Below are 22,660 nucleotides of genomic sequence, written 5' to 3'. Positions count from 1 at the left end.
CCTTCCCGCTGTTGCTCCCGGTCGGTGTCTTGACTGGCTGCACAGTTGCACCAAGAAGAGCAAAGCACAATCACAAACGCTCCAGCAGTTGACTAGCGGCTGCTAGAGGCTGAATCTGTGCGGTACGAGTTCTAACGTGCAATTGAAGCATTCGTAGACAGGTCTGGGGTCAAGACGGTGGTACTTTTTGGACTAAGTTTTGAGGAGCTAAGGCACCAAAACAAAGCTTCTATGCAGTATTCTGACTGGATTTCTTCATATTGGTCTCCTTTTCACTACGAAAACCGGCATGATGTTATTCTTCTTTTCGATAAATTATATGGCTGTAACCTAATTCTGCAACCTGAATCTTCGCTAAATTATCATGAGAAGTACATGACGGTGTGATGGAGAATCGTAGATAGGTTCACCGAGAGCAAAATCCCGTGGGAACGTAAGTTGTTCTAGCATTAAAGTTAAGTGTTTCAGTGTTTTTGTTTTTTTTTGTTACCCATTTTGAGAGACCAAGATGAGATTATCTCCGAGCAATTAGGTGCCGTTTTCACACGTCAGCCATATCTCCGTGCCTGGTTAGACTGTCTCACTTTCTCGTACACAGAACACTTTCATTTGCACAGTAACATACTGCTGCATGGCACAGGCAGCGGTGGCGCACAGCGGCGTTCACATGGTGGCGAAAGCAAGGGTGCTTTACGTCTAACACCTACAAAGGGATGCAAAACGTGAAGTACTTAAAGCTCACGTTTAGTGCACAAGACAATCAAAACCACCAAAAAGAAGAAATGTGGTAAGAAAAGCAATCATGTACAAAAGAAACGTGGGGATATCGCTGCTAAACACTCGCGCATGCATCGTATAGCGTGCATAACCATGTTTCTCATGCGCATGCATCATGGCGTAAAACAACGTTATTACGCAGTGCAGTAGAGCGGTGAAGCAATACCGTATTCAAGTTTTGAAACCTTAATTACACTTACGAGCTGCGACGATGACTACAGCTAGTGCAGCACACACACAAAAAAACATTGATTTGCACGTTACTACAGTCGGGCATTTTTCGAACGTCATTACAATGCAGAAGACATTATTACGCGCCGAAGAAAATATTTACAGGCACAAAATTTTTGCTTGTGAAAAGCGCTGACATTCTAGTTTGTACACTTCCGTTCTTTCTGTAGCTGCGAAATTTCCTCATTTTTGCCGGTGGACCGGAAAAGCTATCGTTATAAAATCTCTTGTTAGTCATTCAAACATCTCGAAAGTGCTTAGGCAATAAATAGAACTTGAGGTAAAGTACATCATAGAGCATTGCTTTGAGGCTCAAAGCGGCAGCGTGGAACTAGAGAATAAGTGGGGAGCTAAAAAGCGAGAGCATGCCACCTACATTAAGCGTATGGCTAGAGGAGGTGATTTCAAAGCGAAATGCAGACAAGGGAATTGCTTACTAAGCCGGTCCTCGGCCGCCTCCTTGTCGTCGGCCTCTAAGTCCTCTGCGGAAAGACATTTATTGGCACGCGTAAGTTGTAGTGGACTGCTTAGTGAAACATATTGATAAAACCCTCCACGTACATGTTTTAAACTGCATCTGCTAGTGCTTAGACATGCCGTGGTCTGTGGCACCATAATAACATCAGCATTATGTGTCTACGGAATTTATGAATAGTCAGTAAATTTGCTGTCTTCGTTGATGTACAGCCAAAGATGTTGACCGGCAATTAGAAAAAAGACGCTACCAAAGCCACTTGACTGTCATGTAAGCAGTGGAATTTCCCTGGCCATATAAATGACAAAAATTTCGTCGACATTTTGTAAAACCGACGGCCATCATAAAGAAAATGGATGGTTTTATGTACTGCGTCATGAAAATGTGTGGCGGAAACTTGGCCCATATACTAACTATACCCATATGTATACGAAAAACATGAGAAGCGGCTGCAAAACTTTCTAGTTGACACTAAAGAGAGCACGAAATTTTGTTACAGCATTACGCACAGTTTGCATTACCTGCAATAGTTTCTGTTGTACTAGCGCAGCGGTCAGTTCTTCGAGCGGATTTTGAGAAGGAACGTGTGGTTTAACGAATGGCTAAGTGCAGTAGAAGGAGTCGGCAGAATGCAGCTGAGTATGACCGTTACATGTCCGGAGAAATCACTGAAAATTGGATCACAGTGCCCCTGTAATAGACGGCACCCCGCGATCACCCGTTGCGCTGCAGACGTAGCACTTCCGGTGAATCACGCACTGCGTCTTTTTCCTAACGAATAGCAAAATAAAGCAGAATGACATATTACGCGACGTCAATGTTCCTGTAATATCAAATAATCTAAAGCGAACGAGTGCAAAATCGAAAAAAAACGATACCCAACACATCCTGAAATGCTTCTGTCAGCGATATGAGGATTATGCCATTTCGGCTAGTGCCATAACATACCCGCCCACCATTTTTTGAATATCTCTACAACTGTCACATCCATACGGAAAAGTAATGGACAGATCTGCTCTTGTCCTGTCATTCCTTGTGAGACAGTAATTAATGCCAAATTAAGTGACGATTTCATCTTGGTGGCAATCATTCTCAAAGATTGTGATTCTGTGAAAGCCAATCGGCATTTATTCTGTTGGCGCTAGAAAAATCAAGAAGACCAAGTACTTGGAGACACGAGCATGTGGCATGATCTCTCGTGCCGTGCCGTAACTAAATTAGAAATGTGCAAAAAAATGTCTGACTAACCAAAGTATTTTGTAATCAAGATCTGTGAAATGGAGAGGCACTCTAAAATTCTGCTAAAATTTCCCGTCGTCAGTAAACAGTATTCCGCCGAAGCTGTACAGAGGGCGTAGCTCCGCAACCTATTGTTTCATACCACGTTACAATGTCGCAATTTTGGGGGGAGAGAAAGAGTCTGCAAAGACTGCGTACCTTTTGAATATTTCGATAAACTTATTTGAACGACCGGCTGTCTGAGAAAGGGCACTGTAGTGCACGTGTGTTTCGTGTGTTTGATTTACAAACGCGACTGCCTAGCACAGACTCGCCGCCCCGGTGGTTCGGTGGATACGGTGCTGGACGCGGGTTCAAGGACGCGGGTTCAATCCCGGCCGCGGAGGTCGCACAGTACTGTGTAAAGTCAGTGCACGTTAAACAACCCCCGCTGATTGAAATTATTTGAGGCCTTCCACTACGGCGTGTCTTATAATTGTATCGCGGTTCTGACACGTGAAACCGTTTAAGTTATTGACTACCGCCCTAATCACAAAAAGTGATTAGAATCCAACCAAAGGCACTAAGGAAAGGTAAAAAAGAAATTAAGAGATCCCGTGGCTTCCGGACATATTCTCATTAACGAAACGGGCCTCTGAAACGTCGTCATTGATTATTTGCCTCCGATATGCTGGTTTCATGCAGGTCATGTCGAATGAATCATTGCCACTGTACGTTTGTAAGACAGTTCACGAATCGTGGCCGGTTCTTGCAAAATAATTGCTTTGGACGCTGTACCAAAGACGAGTTCAGAGATTTGAGACAACCGCATTCGTAGCATGATGCGGAACAGACGAGCGCTATGGAACGGGGACAAGAGACACGCAGGACAGGCGCTCAACTTCCTACTGAAGTTCATTGAGCAGACATGAAAAATTTATACCAGCAAGGGCGATAACATTTGTCAATCATCCACCCAATAACAAAAGTGCCACAAAAAACCACGTCATGGCCGCGCACCAACGCCGAATCAGCTTCCTACCGCTCAAAGGCGTTGAAAACGTCCAAGATAGAACACCATGAAACATTTGCATTAAAGATATACCTAGAAAGACGCATGCGCAACGATCAAGCCCTAATATAGAAACCCATAAGGAAGCAAGCCCCATCGAGACTAAACAGGCCGTCAACGAACCAGCCTTACAATGTGAAAACAAACTACCCCACCATTCAGGAAAGAAAATGTGGGCTAGGGAGACTGCACATATGCTGATCGGAACTCCGAAAAATGCTTAACCAAGAGCCGCGTAAGTAAAAAAAAACAGTTTTGACAACACCATAAAAACCAAAAACAACGTTTGAACACACAAGAGCAGCGTTGAAAACCATAAGAAAACCAACAATAGCTCATTAACAATGCTTAAACAACAAGGAGCTGCGTCAGAAAACAGTGGAAAATGAAGTATTAAAAATAACCCGCTTGACCCTAGAAACAGAGACGACAGCACAAAACAGCTATGCCAAGGAATGGAAGCTTACAGATAACCTTCTAGGAAGGCGACTTCCTTGACACATAATGTGATAGAAGGTACACTGATACACTTATCACCGGACTTGTTGGTATGGTATGCTTCTAGTATGCTTCGTAGTAGATCGATGTGTCCGTCGCTTGTGTCACCTCAGGTTAGTCCGGCTATGCCACTGTATGTATGTATGTATGTATGTATGTATGTATGTATGTATGTATGTATGTATGTATGTATGTATGTATGTATGTATAGGTGCCGTTTTTATGTGTGTGGGGGTGTATGTGCGTGTACCGGCATGTGGTAGTCACGGAGAACAGCTTGTCGCGGCACCTGGTGGAACGAACCACAATCGCACGCGGCGTGTGTCTTCAGAGAAAAACTTCGTGCGGCACGGTAAAGGACAAGAATACGCGCTTCTCGGTAGAATACAGTTTCCGAAAGCAACACCTGTGCATGGTGTGGCGGCCATGAATAAATGGAGCTTGGAAAGCCCGATGTAGCTTTCGGGAATTTATGCCAATGATACCACAGATACAAACGTGGTGCACGTCTTTTTTTTTCTTTGCCTTATAGACGAATTCTGCAAAATAAATAAGTCTAATTTTGATTCACCACCTGTTTATCAAAACGACGATAGAGTTATTATTGGTGACATACTTATTACTGGTGTGCGAACAGTGTTTACCGAGACCATACCCAATACGAATCCAGTAGAGGCAGAAGCGAATCGAATCGGCAATTAATTGTATTATCTATAATAAACGCTTTCACAAACTATATAAGAGAACCATGTTTTAGTCTTCACGATCTTAGCCTTAAAACTGGCATAGAGCCTAAGGAACAAATACGCAGGAAGAGCTATTCAGACTGTCTCAATGACATTTGTATATTCGTGAAAGTATCGCTGCATGATCGATAGCCTGCTAGAACATGGTAGGCACAGAACTCTTAATATAATGTGCACACCCTAGCAGGGTACAGACTGCTCTATAGACTGCAAATCCTGACTACCACGGGTAAGTGGCCGGCTACACTACAGTAATAGAGCTGTGCATACCCTAGATACTGTAGGTTCTTGTATAGACTGTAAAGACAGCCTATTCGAGATAAGTAGCCGGCTAGACCACGTGCATTGATGACCCTCCATAGACCGTCATGTATTGATGCTCGCGGCATTGAAGAGTTGCATGGTCCCTTGCGCATTCGCCCACGACGATTCGAAGGGAAAAGCCATGGGCAGAGGGTCGTTTTCTTGGTCTTCCTCTACATCCCATCGATTTTACGCTTTCGAAAAGACTAAGTGGACGAAGTTAACGCGCTGCTCGCGTGCATGGAGCCACAAAGCACGCGAGTGGATCCAGGCTTTCTTGCTTAGTTTGATATTCGGTACCGCTCGAGTTTTCGCCGATCACTTTTTCCGTTTCGTAAGGAAAATAAGCTTTTCGCCTCATAATATTGTGTTCCGGCACCAATTTTACGTCTATTTTTGTGTACTTTACCTTTCGAAATAGTCATATACTATAAAGTGATCCTACCGTGCGGAACCTAATACATAGGAGCTGGTCTACCAGTAGGCGTTTTAGGCATTCGATGAGCTTACGAAAGCCCTCAGTGACTTCGATGTCGTATAGTTAAAAACAAAACTCCTGATATTTGTTCGCGAAAAATCGTCGGACAAGGAATGCCGCTGCAGGCAACGCTTTCACGATGAGTCAAGCCATCATCTTGCCCCGAAATTCTGTTTTGTTTGCAAGCTAGCTCGTGTCAGTCGCGTCCTATAGATTTCTCGCCCATTTTCGTGTGTTCAGGTCATTCGGCGTGGTGTGCTCTGTGTGTCCGCGAACTGCACGAGCCGTGGCGTACACGTGTCAGCGGGCGTGAAACGTGACACTTCACACTGGTGTGCGTGTGCGTGAACACCGGTGCGTCGAGAGATGAGGGGACTGCTTGCCCGCTTGTGTGATCCAATCGAGGTATCCTCGCAGGTCTTCCTCGATCTGCTGCTTTTCGCGCAGCTTGTGGAAGTCGCCACGCGCCTTGGCCTTCTCCCTTTCTTTGGAGAACTCCCTGCGTAGAGGAGAGAAAACAAAATATTAGGGCTCTTTCATTGGTGGAAAGCCTAAGAGCACACTGCTGAATTCGGCTAGCACGCCTTCCGTTCGCCGCGCCTGCCGAACCGCACTGTGAACCATTGCAGCATGAAACGAAGACGCGCCGTAGAGAACGTGGGGCCAAGGTAGCTCTAGGGAATCGAAATCGCCCGAAAAGTCACCGTGGCTCACTAGCACTTGGGAAGTTTCTCTATCAGCCACACCGACGCCAGCGTCAAAGTCTGCAAGTTTAAATGATGATGATGATGATGATGATGATGATGATGATGATGATGATTAGTGGTGTTTTGTGGCGCAAGGGCCATGGGTGGCCAAAGAGCGCCAGTTTAAAGGCTTCATGGCGTTAGATTGCTGGGCTGCTGTGCTAGATATTGTCACGTGGTCCTGTCGGTAAAATACGCAGAACTCAAGCCGGTACAGAGATGAAAACTATTTATTGGGCAAACACGCAATATCTCAACTTCGATTTCTGCGGAATCTTTGGTTTCGCAATTGTTCGACGTTTAAGCTTACTTTTTTAATTATGGTTTATCATTCTTTTATTTCATTTCTTCGCGATCCCCCGCACTGCTATCGCGCGGACGGACATCACATGCACCGTGTTTCTGGCCTTTTCGCTCATAAAAAAGATTTTAATGCTTGAGGCTTCTCACAAGCTGCTACCAGGCATCGATGCAACTGTCACTGTAAGTGCACATGACGGCACAATGCTCCGTTATTGTCAACGAGCAATTTTTTACGAGTAGCGGGCGTCGAGCGCACCAAACAAGTTTCTTTTTATTGTCTGTGTCTTTAATATTTTATCTTTTACATACAGCGGGGAGGCGCTAACTAGGACCAATAAAACGAAGGGCGTCACACGAGCGCATTCACGCTGTAAGTGAATAGCAGTCATAGTTCGCCCAGCAAGCTTCCGTGCTTTAATATGCTGTTTTAGGAAGTTATTTCCTACAGCAGCTTTACTGCACACGCTACCTTGAGGTATTCTCAAACGTAGGCTTATTCAATTTTAACAGCTGTTCTGCATTGGCACGTCGACGTACATGTCTTAAAGTGGTGTCTAATTCCTTTTTGCTCTTATGTGCACTGACAATGCCTCAATTTTCAATACAGTTTTTAAGAGATGAGTGTACTGTCCGTGACACACGATTATACAATCTCACACATAAGGAAAAAAGAACGTCACTCTTGGTGCCGTGGAAATGCAAAAAAAAAGAAGAAACCAGCTTACACAAGTAGGCACGATGTATTAGGTAAACAGCTGGGGATGACACGCTATACGCTGGACTGTAATTCCTTCCGTATTCTCTTTAAAAAGCATTTATTTTATTTTTTGGCACAGCATTTTTTTTCCGACTGGAGCTGGGCTCCTTCTTGTTTCAAAAGTTGCCAACTCTGCAACTATGCTTTGTCCCAAGAGGAGAAACGACTCGTGAAGACTCATTTGTTGCTAACCATTCTCTCTCCCGTTCACCATGTGCTTGGTGCAATCTGTTAGATTACGGCGCGATTACTGCCTTTTGCGGTTCCCTTCTACGGGCGAAGACATCCGCTTAGCATAGTTGTCAGCGATATATCCATAAACCTCTCTGATAACCCGTTAAATTACAAGCCATGTGCCAAGAAAGGAAGACGACTTCATGCAATGATGTATGTCTGATACCTCACAAGAGTTTGAAGTTTTAAGGCGCGAATAAGACACGGACGAAGAATAGGAACACACACATTCTTCGTCCGTGTCTTATTCGCGCCTTAAAACTTCAAATATGTGTAACCAACAAGCCCAGTCTGCCATTCTCACAAGAGCTGTCGACTTAAACGAGTGGCCCTTGAGGAATTGTGTAATTTGACATATGTCCTCATTTTTCTCGTTTCATCTAACCCTCTTGTGTAGTTCAGATGTGTTTCCTTCCGGGTCAGTGCTCACAGGAGGTAACGAATATAGCGATAGTTACGATGCCTCTTTACGTACGGAAGATGTACTAACATCGCCAGGGAGAGGACGGAAGAGTGCTCTTAAGTTCCATCTGATGTTCTTGCGCTGTTATAATTCTTTAGCGTGTTTTACCAACACGCCCAATCCTACCGTCTTTGTATAGCTGTTGGCCATGGATCGGCTCAACGACCAGCGTGGTGTAATGCGAAGGACAAACAGTGTTTCTTTTATTTACAATATCGTGAGTTTAGCGAGGAAACACGGTAAAGTTTTTTTTTCGTCGCACAGGTCAAGACTCAACGTACGTTGACCATGCAGTTTCTCTCGTACGCGCATCCTTGAGGAACGTGAGTGCCCTGGGTTGACGGAGCAAGCTTTCGAACTCTCGCAGCATAATCCCGTAGGCAGGCCGACACGTCGACACAAGGGCGCGTGCCTTCATCTGAAAATGCACGTCTCCACGCTGCGGATCCTCGGAGAGGAAGGCCTTCGCTTTCGCTGTGCTCGAACTCGAATCGCCATAAAGCACTTCCGGGAGCCCCGCGATCGCCATAAAAGCTCGCGTGGCTACTTTGGAGATCGACCGGCAGACGTGAGGCGTGCCTCGTTCAGCAGGAGGAGGCAATCGGTGAGCTGGCGAACCACTTACCCGCTCAGGACACCCAATACGAGGTTCAGGACAAAAAACGATCCTAGAATGATGAGGCTGATGAAGTATATCCACGGCCATTCGTTGCCCATTGCGTCGTTGATCTGCATTCAAAGCAAGAGCAAAAAACGCTATTACGGCCATATAGTCCCTTGAAGGTGGGTCATTCAACTGGCAAAGAGAGGTGTTAGACAGCGGTAGTTGTTAGGCGCAATATTTGGCAATAAAAGAAAAGCTCCAGCCATACACACTCTTTCGGTGCAATAGCGGTTAAGTGCTCAACATTGATGTTGCCTCGCTTGTACTATCTGACCGCACCGTCACACTGACCGACAAGCATTTTCTTTGCAGGTGATAAACATCCTTGTCTACGTCAAACCATTAGCCATGCACAAATGGCGAAGTATGGAACTACACGGAACTGTTAAGGATGGTAATACATGTTTGGTTGAACGTGCAGCGCGGCACGGACTAGAAAACGAATGGATGACCTGAGCGCTGACTCATAACCGCAAGTTTACTGCATGCGCAATCGCAATATATATTTAGGCCATATGGTGCGTGCTAGACAAACAAGACAACTGGGGAAACAAACCACTAAAAATTTATCTCTTTTTTTAATGCATTGTCATAGATATCTGCCAAATACACGAGGCAGAATCTATGCACATGTGATATGCCTCCACTGTCTCTCTGCTTCATTAATCTTTTATTACGATAGCAATTATATGGACAGTCTCGGCTGGTGTTTGCCGTCGTCGTCGTCATGCAGCGTATATATATAAGTATGTACTATATATATATAAAGTTCCCGAAGAAAAACAATGCCGAATAAAGCTTCCGAAGCGTTGAATCGAACCAGTGCCTTCTCGATCCGCAGCGCGTGGCTCTAACCACTATGCCACAGAGCGCAGATCGTCCAAGTGGCTAACGGCGAGCGTTAATACACACCCTTTCCCTCAGTACTCAAAGACGGCAGGCGCTTATAAGCGTTCCTTCATTACCAGCGAGATGGCGCTAGGAGCGCAACGGGTGCACTTAAAGGCGTCGGCCAGCTCGCTCCGCTTTTGCGAACGCCGTTTCTCTTCGCCCTACATGGCGTGGTCGCATTCGTGCGAGGAAAGATGGGGACGGGCGGGGGGGGGGGGGGGAGTTGTGGAGCGGGGTCTGTCTTGTGCTTTCCCCGCGATGTCCGCACTGAAGTCTTCTAGTGGTTATTGAGGAAAGAAAAAAGGCACCTAATTTCTGTCTGCCTTGAGGCGACACGGCGCAGTGCCTTGTAGGGTTGGGGGGATGGGGATAAAAAGAAAAGTAGAAAGAAAAGGATAGTAGTAAGGGCACAGCTACGGAGAAGAAAGAGATAGGAAGATGGGGTGGGAGCCGGTCACAAGAGCTCAGGGACGGGACCACGATCGGCTAGAGGCGCGGTGCACATCGGTGACGGAGCGGCGAAGCCCCGGTCGGTGAGAGGCGCACGGCATAGCGGACGAGGCAACCGTCACGGGCCGTCGACGGCGAGTGGCACGAGTACGTCCTAAACGGGCGAACAGGGCATCGCGGGACACGTCCGTCTTGCATGAAATCCTCCGAGCGACTCCCGACTGAAGTCACAGAGCGTACGCAGGTAACTTCGCTCGCTGCAGCGGCAGCGTTTGCGAAAGGAGCGCGCTGTTCAAACAGAAATAAAGTCACAACTGTAACAGATAGTTCGCGCTCGTCCTGTGTGTACGTGTTGGTTCGTTTCGTGCGTCCTGCTTTATGTGTGAGCAGTGCTCTTCAAGTGTCGAGCTGTGACGCACGATAGTTCGCGCTCGTCCTGTGTGTGTTCTTTTCGTGCGTCCTTTGCGCTTGAGCGACGCGCTGGAAATTTCGAGCTGCTTTCCGTTCTCCGCGTTACATTCCAATTTGTTGCTATCGCATTCAGTGCTTCGCCGCTGCGGCGAAACTGTGACTTTTTTGAAGAAAACCATTGTTTTCTGAAACATGAGTGGTGTCATTAGTAAAAGGGCACGAGACACGTGTCAAACGGCGGAATGCGTCGATGGTGTGCGAAGTATAGAAAATTACCCGAAGGTGCGCACCCGTGCCACGTCCGTGCACGCGATTGGCCACTGAAGGGCTTGTGGCACGCGACCCGAGCTGTGGTCACAGACACGAGATGAAGAGACGGGACTGTTCTGTGGATCTCCAGACTGAGAAGGTCAAGAACGTTAGCGTCGCAACCGCGACGAAAGCAGCGGGCAGCCGGTTCTGGAGGTCGCCGGCACGAGAGGCTGGGGAAGTGGCCGTCGACCTCGGGAGACACCGAGTGAGGCCGCCCGGACTTGCCGCACCTCATCACCGAAGTTCCGGTGAGTCGACAGCTCTTCCCCTTCGTTTCAGGGCGGCAGCGGCCCACACCAAAGTCGTCGGAGCGCCCCGTTATCAGTTGGGTCCAGGCAGCACGGAACGGAGGCCAATGACGAGTTAGGCCTAACCTACCAGGCTGAGGACGACTGGGACACGGGCGACAAAGACAAGCGGCGCTTTGGGCGGAAGCGACCGACGACGACCCCGGGAGCTTGCTGAGGACGTCGCCGATGGACTCGACGAGACGTTGACACGACAGGCACGGAGTCGACGTGGTGAACCGTAAAAACTAGAGTGTAATAGAACAGTGGAGTGATCGGAACGGCCGCAGCACCAATGTACAGAAAGTGAAGCCCAAAGAGCGTCAATCCGCTTGCGGCGCTGCGATCGGTAGTCTGCAATGTGTCGTCATTTAGGAGTTGCGCGCGGCTCCGCCAAAGTGGTGCAAGGGTAGAATGCCCGCTTCCCACTCAAAAGGCCCGGGTTCGAATCGCTGCTGTAGATGATGGACTATTATTCTTAGTGTCACCTTTTATAGCTGCATTGGTATTCCGTCGTTTCTTAAAACTAGCTTCTGTTGCTACGTATTGCTACAAAAATAACGTAAAATGTGAAATATCGTTTCGAGTCTCGTATTCGCAAAAATCTCGGAGGCCATACTTTACGTTAGGTAAAGGTTTTGTATCACGTGCTTCTTTGTTCCTTGATTGTCACGAACAACCAACCACATTTGAAATGTACAGCACGCTACTTTTCGTCAATGTCGTCGGCGCCGCACTACTCGTACAAATAATAATATTATCTGGTGTTTCACGTCCCAAAACCACGATATGATTATGAGGGACGCCGTAGTGGAGGGCTCCGGAAATTTCGACCACTTGCGATTCTTTAACGTGCACCTAAATTTAAGTACACGGTCCTCAAACATTTTCGCCTCCATCGAAAATACAGCCGCCACGGCCGGGATTCGATACCGCGACCATCGGGTCAGCAGTCGAGCGCCATAACGGCTAGACCACCGTGGCGGGGCTACTCGTACAAAGGTCAGCGTTCTCGAGAAGAAGTGAAACAGATATATTTTACGCTTGATATGTTAGCTGCCAGTATGCAATTTTATTTTGCATTATCTTATTGTACTTGGTTTTGAAACGTTGAAAAGTGCTGAGAGCCGTTGTCCACATAGATGGATACCTGGCTTCTGAAGCATGCACGGGTCAAGCATCATGAGCAGATGGGGCAGCTGCTGCCATTTGCTCCTGCATAATCCTTCGATCGACCGGCCTTGTTGAACAATTGTAACCAGAACGCCGTCCCCGTGTGTGTTGTTTTTTATCTTGTGTGTGTACGTGCGTTTTTTTTCTCCTCTTTTTTCCCTCTCCCTCTCTCTCTCTAGACCCTCTTTCTTGCCCCTATTTCCCCTCCCCAGTGCTGGGTAGCAAACCAGATGCTAATATCTGGTTAACCTCCCGGCCTTCCTTTTAAATGCGAAGCATTTCTAAGGGAACCTTCGCCACTTTGAGCGTTCCTACCTACGTATCTATCTATCTATATATCTATCTATCTATCTATCTAGCCGTCTACGTCTGGATGCTCTCACAGTCGCATCCTTAATTTGGTGTAGACCATAATTGGCCTGGGAGGGTAAGAGGATTTGGCAAATGTGATTGTCGGGTCATGACATGAATAACGTGAAAATCCTGTCACGTACGTCGACAAACCCTTTCCACTAGACACGTGTGGCACATACCTGTTTGCCACGGGCCGCGGTTTACGGGTATGCGCCACAGGTGATTGACAGTTTATATCTACCCAGGAGCGGCGAGAACATCCATTGCTAACTTAAATGTTAGAGCGTTAAAGAAAACCAACATCGGCAGCGTTGACTCGACGAATGAAAAGAATGAAAAATTAGGATCCCAGCAGGAATCGAACCCAAGCATTCTGCGTGGCAATCAGGTATTCTACCACTGAGCCACGCCAGGCCTATAAACTGGTTTGGAAAAACAGCCTACGCAGACGTAATGTTGGTGCAACGTCAATTGTGGCTGTGATGCTGGCTATCTAAGTTTGCAAGCAAGCAATAAACACTACATGATACTCCTACGATGTGTACTCCTACGATACGGGCGTCATATCAGATTGACGTCTGTAGTTCCAGTGTTGGCTTCGCTTTTAGAGCAGTCTAATAAACATTACGTTTGCATTCCTATGATTCAGCAAGCTATATTGAAGCATTGCTCGACCCCGGAGGAATACATTAACGAAAGTTACATATGATATCCACATAACCGCACCGTAAAGTGCACTTCGTCCGCCAGAACGACGCAGTGTCCTCTTCATTTCTTACGAGGCTGGGCGATGGCCTCATGCTGACCGAGAATGATTCCAGATTGATTGACAGCCGCTTTGTATACTAGACTACGTAGGCCGCATACGCCCAGGTAGTCTACGAATACGACAAGCACGATCCACTGATGTTGGCCTACGTAGCACTATCCAGGCCTACCAATCTCGATGGGCTATACGTCACCAACGCGAAGGGTGGCTTCAGGTTCCGACATGTCACTGGCTCTATCGACAGACAATTGGTCGACGAAATGACCGAGGCATAAACGAATTCCAACAGCTCTACTATACCACATACCTCACTACAGATGGACCTGTCGTCACCACCATCACGACCCGATCCTATAACAAGTCATGAGCTGGAGCTGGCATCATCACGGTGATGATGCCTTTGTTCAAGAACTGTCAAGAACTTCTTCCACACATGCACTCGGGTTTGTGAAACGTGCGTGCGTTCTCGGGACACGTATAAGCACTACGCATCAGCTTACCGCTTCTATTGTTGGTAATACCCACGTTGCCATTGGCAGCGTTACCCAACCGTAAACAACTGGTTATATAGCACATATGCAGCTCTTCAACATATATGTGTGCGTATAAAATTTATACAAATCTTTAGCGTTATTTTGTAACGTGTCGCTCAGTAAAAAAAATTACGCCACAGTCACCTTCCTGCCGCATGCTTCGCATAACATCGACTCCGGCGGTACGTGGGACCTGCCGAATTTTTTTTTTTAACACGAAAGTGTTCTATGCCGGGGTTCACCAAGTACTTCCGTTACCGGATGTGACGTTCATAAAATTAACGCCAACGGGTGAGAAAGAAAAAAACCAAGAAAAGATCCGCCGCTGGGAATTGAACCCACGATGCTGGGGCTGCGACGGTAAGCGCCCGACGCTAAACCGACTAAAGCAGCTTGGCAGATGCCGGACACCTCTTGAACGTGTCTTATATCTTTCACACATTCCCTCTCGCAAGGTGCTTTCTCGGATGGCGGTGTAGATAGGCGGTGCGGAGCGGGGGCGGTGCCGCCGTCTGTGAGAGATGAAAAGAAGTAATGCGTCACGATCGACACTTAATAGCGCTTACTCCGAGATTGCGCACGACATCGGAGGTCATGGTTAAAGCGTCTCGATACCAGCTAGGGTCGCTGGCCGCACTGGCGTCGCCGAGGCACCTTAGACGCAGTTACGTTTCGCTTCGTGTGAGCGTGCGCCGGATCATCGGAGTAGTGCAGCTTACACATGCACCAACGGGATTTCTCCGCCGCCGACTAGTTCGATTGCGAGAGAACCGACTAACAAAACTGCTGCAATACGTGTTGCAAAAAGGACACGATTTCGGCGGGCGAATGTCGTGCCTTGGTGGAGCTAGACAGAGGCCAGCGGGACGTACGCGTTCGCGGCTCAAGCTAAGAACCTCTGCGAGCTAGACGTCAACATGGGTGCATTCACGCCAATCGGTGCTATAGCTGCCAAGCACGAATAGACATTGTACAAGCCCTCATATATCACTACAGAATAAGCACTACTTCCGTGTAGACACGTTTCACTTTCGTGTTTTACCGATTCCCATGACAGGGGGATCAGCCATGTTTTTTCCATCTCTCTCTCTCTCTTCGATGAATATCCCGAGTGCAATTGAACGTGCAAAAGCGGACGGCTCTATAGTGGCGTAGTTTTACATGCTTTATTTAAGACCTATACAGTCACGAAATATGATACACTACAACTGACTGCGTCAGAGTTGCATTAATCTAGTCGAATGTGCTGCACACTTTATTGAAAAAGAAATTGAGTAGGCGACACATTCTGCATCTTATAGTGAATAAACGAGATTGCAACGTATAGATAGTACATTCTGCTACATTAAGGTCGGTTTCGCAGCGCTTTCTTTAATGCTGTCATTCTAATCATTGCCTAAAACATTATTCAATAATAAGCTGCAGAGGTCGCAGAAAATACGAGGAGTACTAACTGACTATTGCCGAAGAAAACTAGCGCGCCCAATATTCTATCGAATATGGTAGCGCCTTCGGTAAACTGATCGTGTAAGGCAATGATTGGAAAATTAACTCAAGGTGTCCTATTGGGCGGCTCTTACCGGACGGTACGTGAGAATGCGTACACGTATGTGGGCAACACGGACAAATGCGGTGGACGCCACAAAAAGTACGCGCGATATAATGAAGAGCAAGGTGCTCACGTTGTACAGGACCCCCGTCCATCCTTCGTTGGTGACGCAGGTGAAGACGGTGAGCATGGCGAGCCCAAAATTGTCGAAGTTTGTGATACCAAAGTTGGGGCCGTCCCAGGGGCCGCGGCACACGTGACCTTTGCTGGCGTCGCACACGAAGCCCGATTCGCCGCACGGGTGCGGCTCCTCCTCGGCGAACTCCCCTGCGAGGAAGAAATACCACCTTCCATTCAACGACTGATGCTCTCTCTCTGCCGGCCAGCTCTATGGCTATCCAAATAAATATGTAAAACGCAGAAATCTCTTTGTGAGACAGCTGCGGGACCGATATTAATCAAGTTTATTGAGCCGAAGGCCTCAGATGCCTCGTAAAACGCGGAAATTGACCGTCGGCGTCCCGCGACGGCAACACGTGTGATAAAAAAAATCGCGTCATAACGTCACCATATGACCTCATAATGACGTAAGAGATCACCAAAATTCATGACGTCATAACGACACATCGCGTGACGTCACATGACGACTTCATCAAACCACACCGTCACTTGGCCAAAGGTGGGCCGATCACGGAGGCCGTCCAAAATCAGGTGAAGTGCACACAGCTTGCAATACCACCGATCCTGGAGGCAGCGCGAAGCGGTGCAGAAAGCTATCGGACTGGGGCGGGGAAGGATCAATACACCGACTGTGAAGAAGAAGAAGATGGCTTTCGCCTCAGAGTCATCTTTGGCGAATGCTTAAGGGACCCCGTGAATTTTATTGCGTTTCAGGGAAGCCTAAATTGCAATGACGGCAGCAAGTAGCATATTGATTTGGCGCTTGGAAAGCTTCGCAAGGATGCCCAGATTTTGATAACTCCAGAAAACAGAGGGCGCGTGTTTACGAATGAATAACTACGCCTCAATAGGAGATATCGCCGTTCTCTAATCCACATCTGTTTTGTCATCAGAGGCGGAAAAATTGGACGTATAACTTTCAGCGAACGTCGAATTCTTATTGTTTACAATCATTTTGCAAACACCTCAATTTTAACGTAGTAGTATGCCTCTGGGTGCTGTATCATACATAAGTTTTATCTGCTTCAGAGGTTTACAAATTGCATTTACTTGTCATTGCTGTAGAAACTTGCAAACTGCTCAGCCGTATATATTTTTTTAACTTTGGGATACTGTATTATTTGCATCTGAAAGTACTAATCTACATAAATGCGTTTACCCTTACACATTCTGGATTTCTTTCGCTTGAAGAAACGCTTTCGCATTAAAGTGAGGAATGCCTCTATTCGAGCTAAGTTAGTATGAAGCAACTCGCCCAGCAGAAAGTTTTATCGAGCTAAGAACAAGCCGAATTACATCATTTGGCTACGCCAGGTGGAATTCTTAGACAGTGTTCAAAACGCAACTTATACGAGATTCGAAATAGTAGGCGCAAAGAAGACGACGGACGAGAAGACGACGCACGGCGAAGAGACTTTTAGCTTAAAGCAGTGTCCAAACGTTCGCTTCTATTTTCACCAAACACACTTGGCACGCGAACTGGTCTTTTATCTAATGGAAGTCTGAAAGACAATGTTACAGGGATGACGTTTTTCAATTCTTGGGCCGGAATGAATGTATCCGCAAGGGTCTTTTGTAGTTTCATGCTTCTTGGAAGCAACGTGCGCACTGCATTTTTTCCCGATTCAGAAACGGCGACACGCCGACAGGGTTTTACCAGATGGCCAAACATGACGTGTGAAATGATTGGACATTATGTTTTCTTCTGCGCGATATACCTTGATATCTACTTTGATTCATGAGTTCCGGATTCATGAGTTCAGCTTTGATAGGTCTCGAAATGGCGACAGCATGCTATAAGAGGAAATACATACAAGGCTGCAAAACACATAAGGAGATTCCGAAATTATTGAAATCTGAAAGTAAATATAATGAAGTAAGTGTAGTATGCACATTCTAAACATACAAAGGCTACAGAGAGTAATGTGGAATTTGAAGGGCTAGTACATAGCACAAAACGTGCGTAAATGGTGCATGATTGTGTTGTCGATGTTTTCGCGTAGTGCTACTCATATTGACAATCATACTTCAGGTTCATCCATTTCTTTCGTAATATTTCCATCGTCTTCAAACCCGCGACAAGCGGTAGCGTATGACACGAATGACATGACAGAGCGCAACGCGCAGTGAGGGGCCATCGCATGATCCTAACGGACCATTTTTGATGACCAATGGCGGAAAACTTTTCGTTGCAGCCATGCGTATCTCTAGAGAGACGGCTGTTAAACACTTGGACTAAGTTGAAATCTGAGGAACTCATGTCCTTTAACTGCCCCCGCCATTGTACAATACATCACTTTACAATATTATTATGTCTAAATCTTGGCAAGAAATCGATGTCAAGAAATATGGCCACCAGACGCGGACTAGGAGGTCTGGCATTTTTCCTGTTATAGCCCCAACTGATTGAGCCAGCGCCCATGGGTGCTAATCCTGTTCTTCACGCCGTTTGTGTTCTTTATTTCCAACAAGAGGTTCATTAGATAATTCGAAAATGGCCAACGCCACACCCGTGCAGGTACCTGGATCTCGTGGACTTGTATGTAATTACCGCCCACATTTATTCACCATAGTCCTTGCAAGGTATTCGAGCAATTTTTTTCAGTATCCTTATGCATCATTGCACCATTTTTTTCATAACTAACTCCGAGATGACACGGTTTCCGCAGTGGTCCCTCCTGCGTTACACAAATGAGTTCTTCGATGAAGCAGTTGGGACGCTTGATAATGGATACTCCGTTCGATGTATGCTTTTAGATGTTAAGAATATTTTAAGATAGCCTTCTTTTATTGGTGTGCTTTGTCCCTCCTTTCACTCACCCAACTCACCCTTAAAGGTCGTCGAAAATTAAGGGAACGCAGACAATGTCAAAATTTCTAAGGACAACTGAGTAGCACGAGCGGCTGCAGACTGATAGTGATGCCGTATACCGCACAAGACTGCCGGACTGTGTGATGTTGTGTGTGTGTGTTCTCTTTCTTTACTCTTCCTTCAATCTCCCCCATCCCTTTCCCATGTATCCCTTATTCTTGACATTCCGGCCTATCCTGTTTTCATTCCTTCCATCTCCTCTTCTGTTTTGGTCGTGGGAGAGCATACGAAGCATGGAAGCTCTGAAGAAGGCAAGGCCACTTGTCGAAGCGCTGGCGACACCTCGTGTTCAAAGATCTGATGTATCACTTCTTTTTCTTTTTCTTCTTCTTTAGAGCAAACAGCAATTTTCATAAAATGTGCATCCTGTTGTACACATTACTGTATGTGCTCTATGAACTGGGCGGTGGCAGGGGCCTCGTCAGCTGTTGCAGCCAGTCTCTGACCCTGAAGGAAATGCCCTGAAATGAAGTGATTTGATTTGATTCGTGAAGAAGGGGCGTTCAAGAGCTCGTTTTCTTTGTTAGACACAGTGTTAATGAGAAATAACAGACAAGCCAAGGAAAACAAACGGGATGTTATTTGTAGTATCTGTTTTATAAACGTGAAGAAATTAAAGGGGACGCAAAGACAACTTTCCGCCGGCAGGGATCAAACCGGCAAACTTCGCATAACGCGTCCGATGCTCTACCGATTGAGCTACGGTAGCAGCCGTCCTCTCGTCCACGTGATCGGGTATTTATGGGCATGCAAACCTCGGAGTGTTAGTCAGCCTCGCTCGTAGCTATGAGGGCAAGTGTAGAACACTCTTCTTTTGCCTGCTGACGCCAGCACATAACAGCGCTTGTCCTGCGTTCATCTGGTCACATGTTCGTTTAGTACGCTGTGGTTTCCGAAGTACGACGAACTACCAAGACGCCCAAACGTCCTGCCTTCTGGTAGAGCAGCGGACGCGTTATTCGAAGGTTGCAGGTTCGGTCACTGCCGGCGGCAAGTTGTCTTTTTGTCCACTTTCATTTCTTGACAGTTATATCGCAGCTACTACAAGTAACGTCCCCTATATACTTTCCTTGGCTTGATTGTCTGTTAGTTCTCATTAAGATTGATTTTGTTCGTATTAAACTTGACTGATTACTATAATCGCTTAGAATAAAACGGCTCTCTCTGTTCTAAATGTCCTCTAGACACGCCCAAAGCTGCACTCTTCCTCTAGAAAGTCGACGAGGTGTTTTTTTGTATGCGTGGACAACAATGAAAAGGTCATGCCGCATGGCTGATGCGTAGGACCAAAACAAGGCGAATTTTCCATTGAATTCCGCAACGCTATGTTGCGAGTGACGTCGCCCGGCCGTATGGATTGTCAGCAGAACAGACTCAAGTTCGCCGTAACAAGATGTCGAAGCAAGTCCACGTGCTGTAGGTTTGCCGTATTGTCAACTCGTTAACGCCAGAAGACACACGACACCTCGCTGTTTGCTTATTGGGATGTTACGAAATGCCCACCGAGGCAAAAGCGTATCGGAGACGTCGTATGACGCTTGGCTCTTTCGGCTGCTTCCGCCGTAAGCGAGCGAGGTAGCTATCGAAGAAATAACCCGAAGAGGACAAGGCGAGCGTAAGACGATTCGCGGGTGCCTTTACATAACACGACGAAGTGCCAACGCAAAGAAAGCCCAAGCGACGAAAACAATAGAAAGAAAGAAATGAAGAACGAAAGGGGACTGAAGGTGTTACGCAGCCCGCCACCTTCTCCCCCGCAATTTTCTCATCTTCTTGTCTTCGCGTCCGCACTATTCTTGACGTCGGTCTATACGTCAGAAAAGGACACGCTCTTGTCGAGCGCCACGTTACGCAAGCAATGGAGCGCAATAACAAAGACGCGAAACTGCGGGCCGCAGTTATCGCAAAGTCTGTCTCTGGTTACGGCACGCCGCCGCTGCCATGGCAGCGAGACGGTCAAAACACGGCGCTTAGTTGGTGTTCAGTTACTAGGTAGCGCTGAGAAAAATGGAGAAGCACCGCGCAGGCAGGACCTGTGCTTACGTAAAGGTTTAACAGTTCCCTGGCGTTACGGTGATCAAAAGCCCCTTCCAGGGATGTTTAGTATCTATTTAATGCCGCACTGACGGACGCCCCTTAGAAGCATATTCACCTGACCAAGAGTAACTATGCTGCCAGTTATGGTACTGTCTAAAATGCAAGACGGTGGCGCAAAACGGGACAAGGACGAATACAAGAAGAGACGTGTACAAGCGCACACTATCACCTGATTTATTCTCGAAAAGACAGTCAATATATATGACATTACGCACATGCGCAGACGGCCGAAATCAAAAGCGATCTTGCAAAAAAAACAAATTCGCTGCTGTGCAGGACGACAGAGGGAACGCTGACACACCCACTGCCGTATAGTTTAATGAAATAGGCCTCAGCCAGTTCTCTCGCGACTGCGTCGCGACTTCGCTTTAAGATTTTTATGGATGAAAACAGGGGCACACATGCACAAGATTTACAATGAAATTTAAATTTATTGAATGGTACTGCTAAATTTTAATGCATGGTACATTCTCCTTGAACATGGCTACCTTATGCAGAATTTCCACAAGCTCCGAACGGAAGAGTTGTGTGCCCCTCTGCGTATTGACGCTTTGAGACGTTGTGTACACAATTGTGTACTCCACTTGTTTCTTCTAGTTGTACGACTACTCGCTCACAAAGAGCAAGATACAGTTTGGATGAATTGAACCTCCTGCATAATAAATTTGTCTTCATTTGACTTCATTTTGCAGCGTACCGTTGCATGTGATCCTTTTTCTGAAATCGCTACCACGTTCGACAAGTCGTTAAACGTGTCGCTTGCCGCGAGACACGCCAAAAGTATAATTTTCTTTGCTCAAAAAGGACATAAGCAAAAACGAATTTGCACCATATTTAAGGCCTGAGATTCGATTCTGTTAATGCAAAAATAGAGCATCAATGTCTTCAGAATAATTTCAGACTTACATAATTACAATTTAATTAGGAATCATTACAATAGCAGACACAAATTAACATATTATGACATTATTTTTGTTGCGATAGAATATAGAGTGCCTTGATATAATGGGAACTAACAGACAATAACGCCAAGGAATAGGGGGTGCTATTAGTTGTAAATAAATGCAAAGTGAAGTGGACTAAAAGATAACCTGCCGCTGGCAGGGACCGAACCTGCGACCTTCTTCTTGCCTTCATTCATCGCGAGGGTCTCGTTCTGGCAGACTTGATGCCTTCAGGTAGTATGCGAGGAATTATTGGTCAGCTACCGGCTCGCAAAAAGATCGCGTGCTACGTGACGCCAACAGGCAGAAAAAGAGTGTTCCACACTCGCCGTCATGGCTGCGATCGGCGCTGAATAACACTCCTAGGTTTAAATCCACATATATACCCCATAAAGTGTACGAGAGTATGACCGCCGCCGTAGCTCAGTGGTAGAGCACCGGACGCGTTATTCGAAGGTCGCAGATTCGGTCCCTGCCGGCGGCAAGTTATCTTTTCGTCCACTTTACTTTCTTCACATTCATATTCTTATTCTACAAATGACGCCCCCTATAATTTCCTTGGCATTATTGTCTGTTATTTCTCATTAATATTGTGTCTAACAAAGAAGAACGAGCCCTTAAGAGTAATCTCCTTTCCTTCATTGATATAATGTTGTACTTATTTGACGCATTTACAGACCGTTCTTCGTAGGTGGCGGCTGAATGGGTTAATTAAAAGAGAGCACGCATAACGAACAAGAAAATCTCACTTCATTATTACTGTCGTTCGCTTTTATAAAGATAGGTGTCGGAACGGCTTTCAGTTATATTGATAGTAACCGTCGCCCTTCATACCTGGATTATATATGCATGTTAATTTTCTTTTACCAGCGT

The 22,660-nt window shown here is 46.5% G+C and overlaps 1 protein-coding gene across 1 annotated transcript in view; it reads right to left on the bottom strand.

The window, feature by feature from the left end:
• Nucleotides 1–5,957: 5,957 nt before the first annotated feature.
• Nucleotides 5,958–22,660, bottom strand: part of LOC125756273 (muscle calcium channel subunit alpha-1-like) — a 165,006-nt gene continuing 148,303 nt past the window's right edge. The window contains exons 7-9 of the mRNA XM_049420242.1: nucleotides 15,828–16,021; nucleotides 8,927–9,030; nucleotides 5,958–6,297 (exon numbers count right to left, since the gene is read on the bottom strand). Coding sequence (XP_049276199.1) covers nucleotides 6,123–6,297; nucleotides 8,927–9,030; nucleotides 15,828–16,021 — 473 coding nt within the window. The 3' untranslated portion in view covers nucleotides 5,958–6,122. The remainder of the gene's footprint in view (nucleotides 6,298–8,926; nucleotides 9,031–15,827; nucleotides 16,022–22,660) is intronic.

The sequence above is a fragment of the Rhipicephalus sanguineus genome, chromosome 10, assembly GCF_013339695.2.
Source record: "Rhipicephalus sanguineus isolate Rsan-2018 chromosome 10, BIME_Rsan_1.4, whole genome shotgun sequence".
NCBI lineage: Eukaryota > Metazoa > Arthropoda > Arachnida > Ixodida > Ixodidae > Rhipicephalus > Rhipicephalus sanguineus.
The sequence above is the reverse complement of the archived record's forward strand: the minus strand, read 5'-3'. Positions and strand labels throughout refer to the sequence as shown.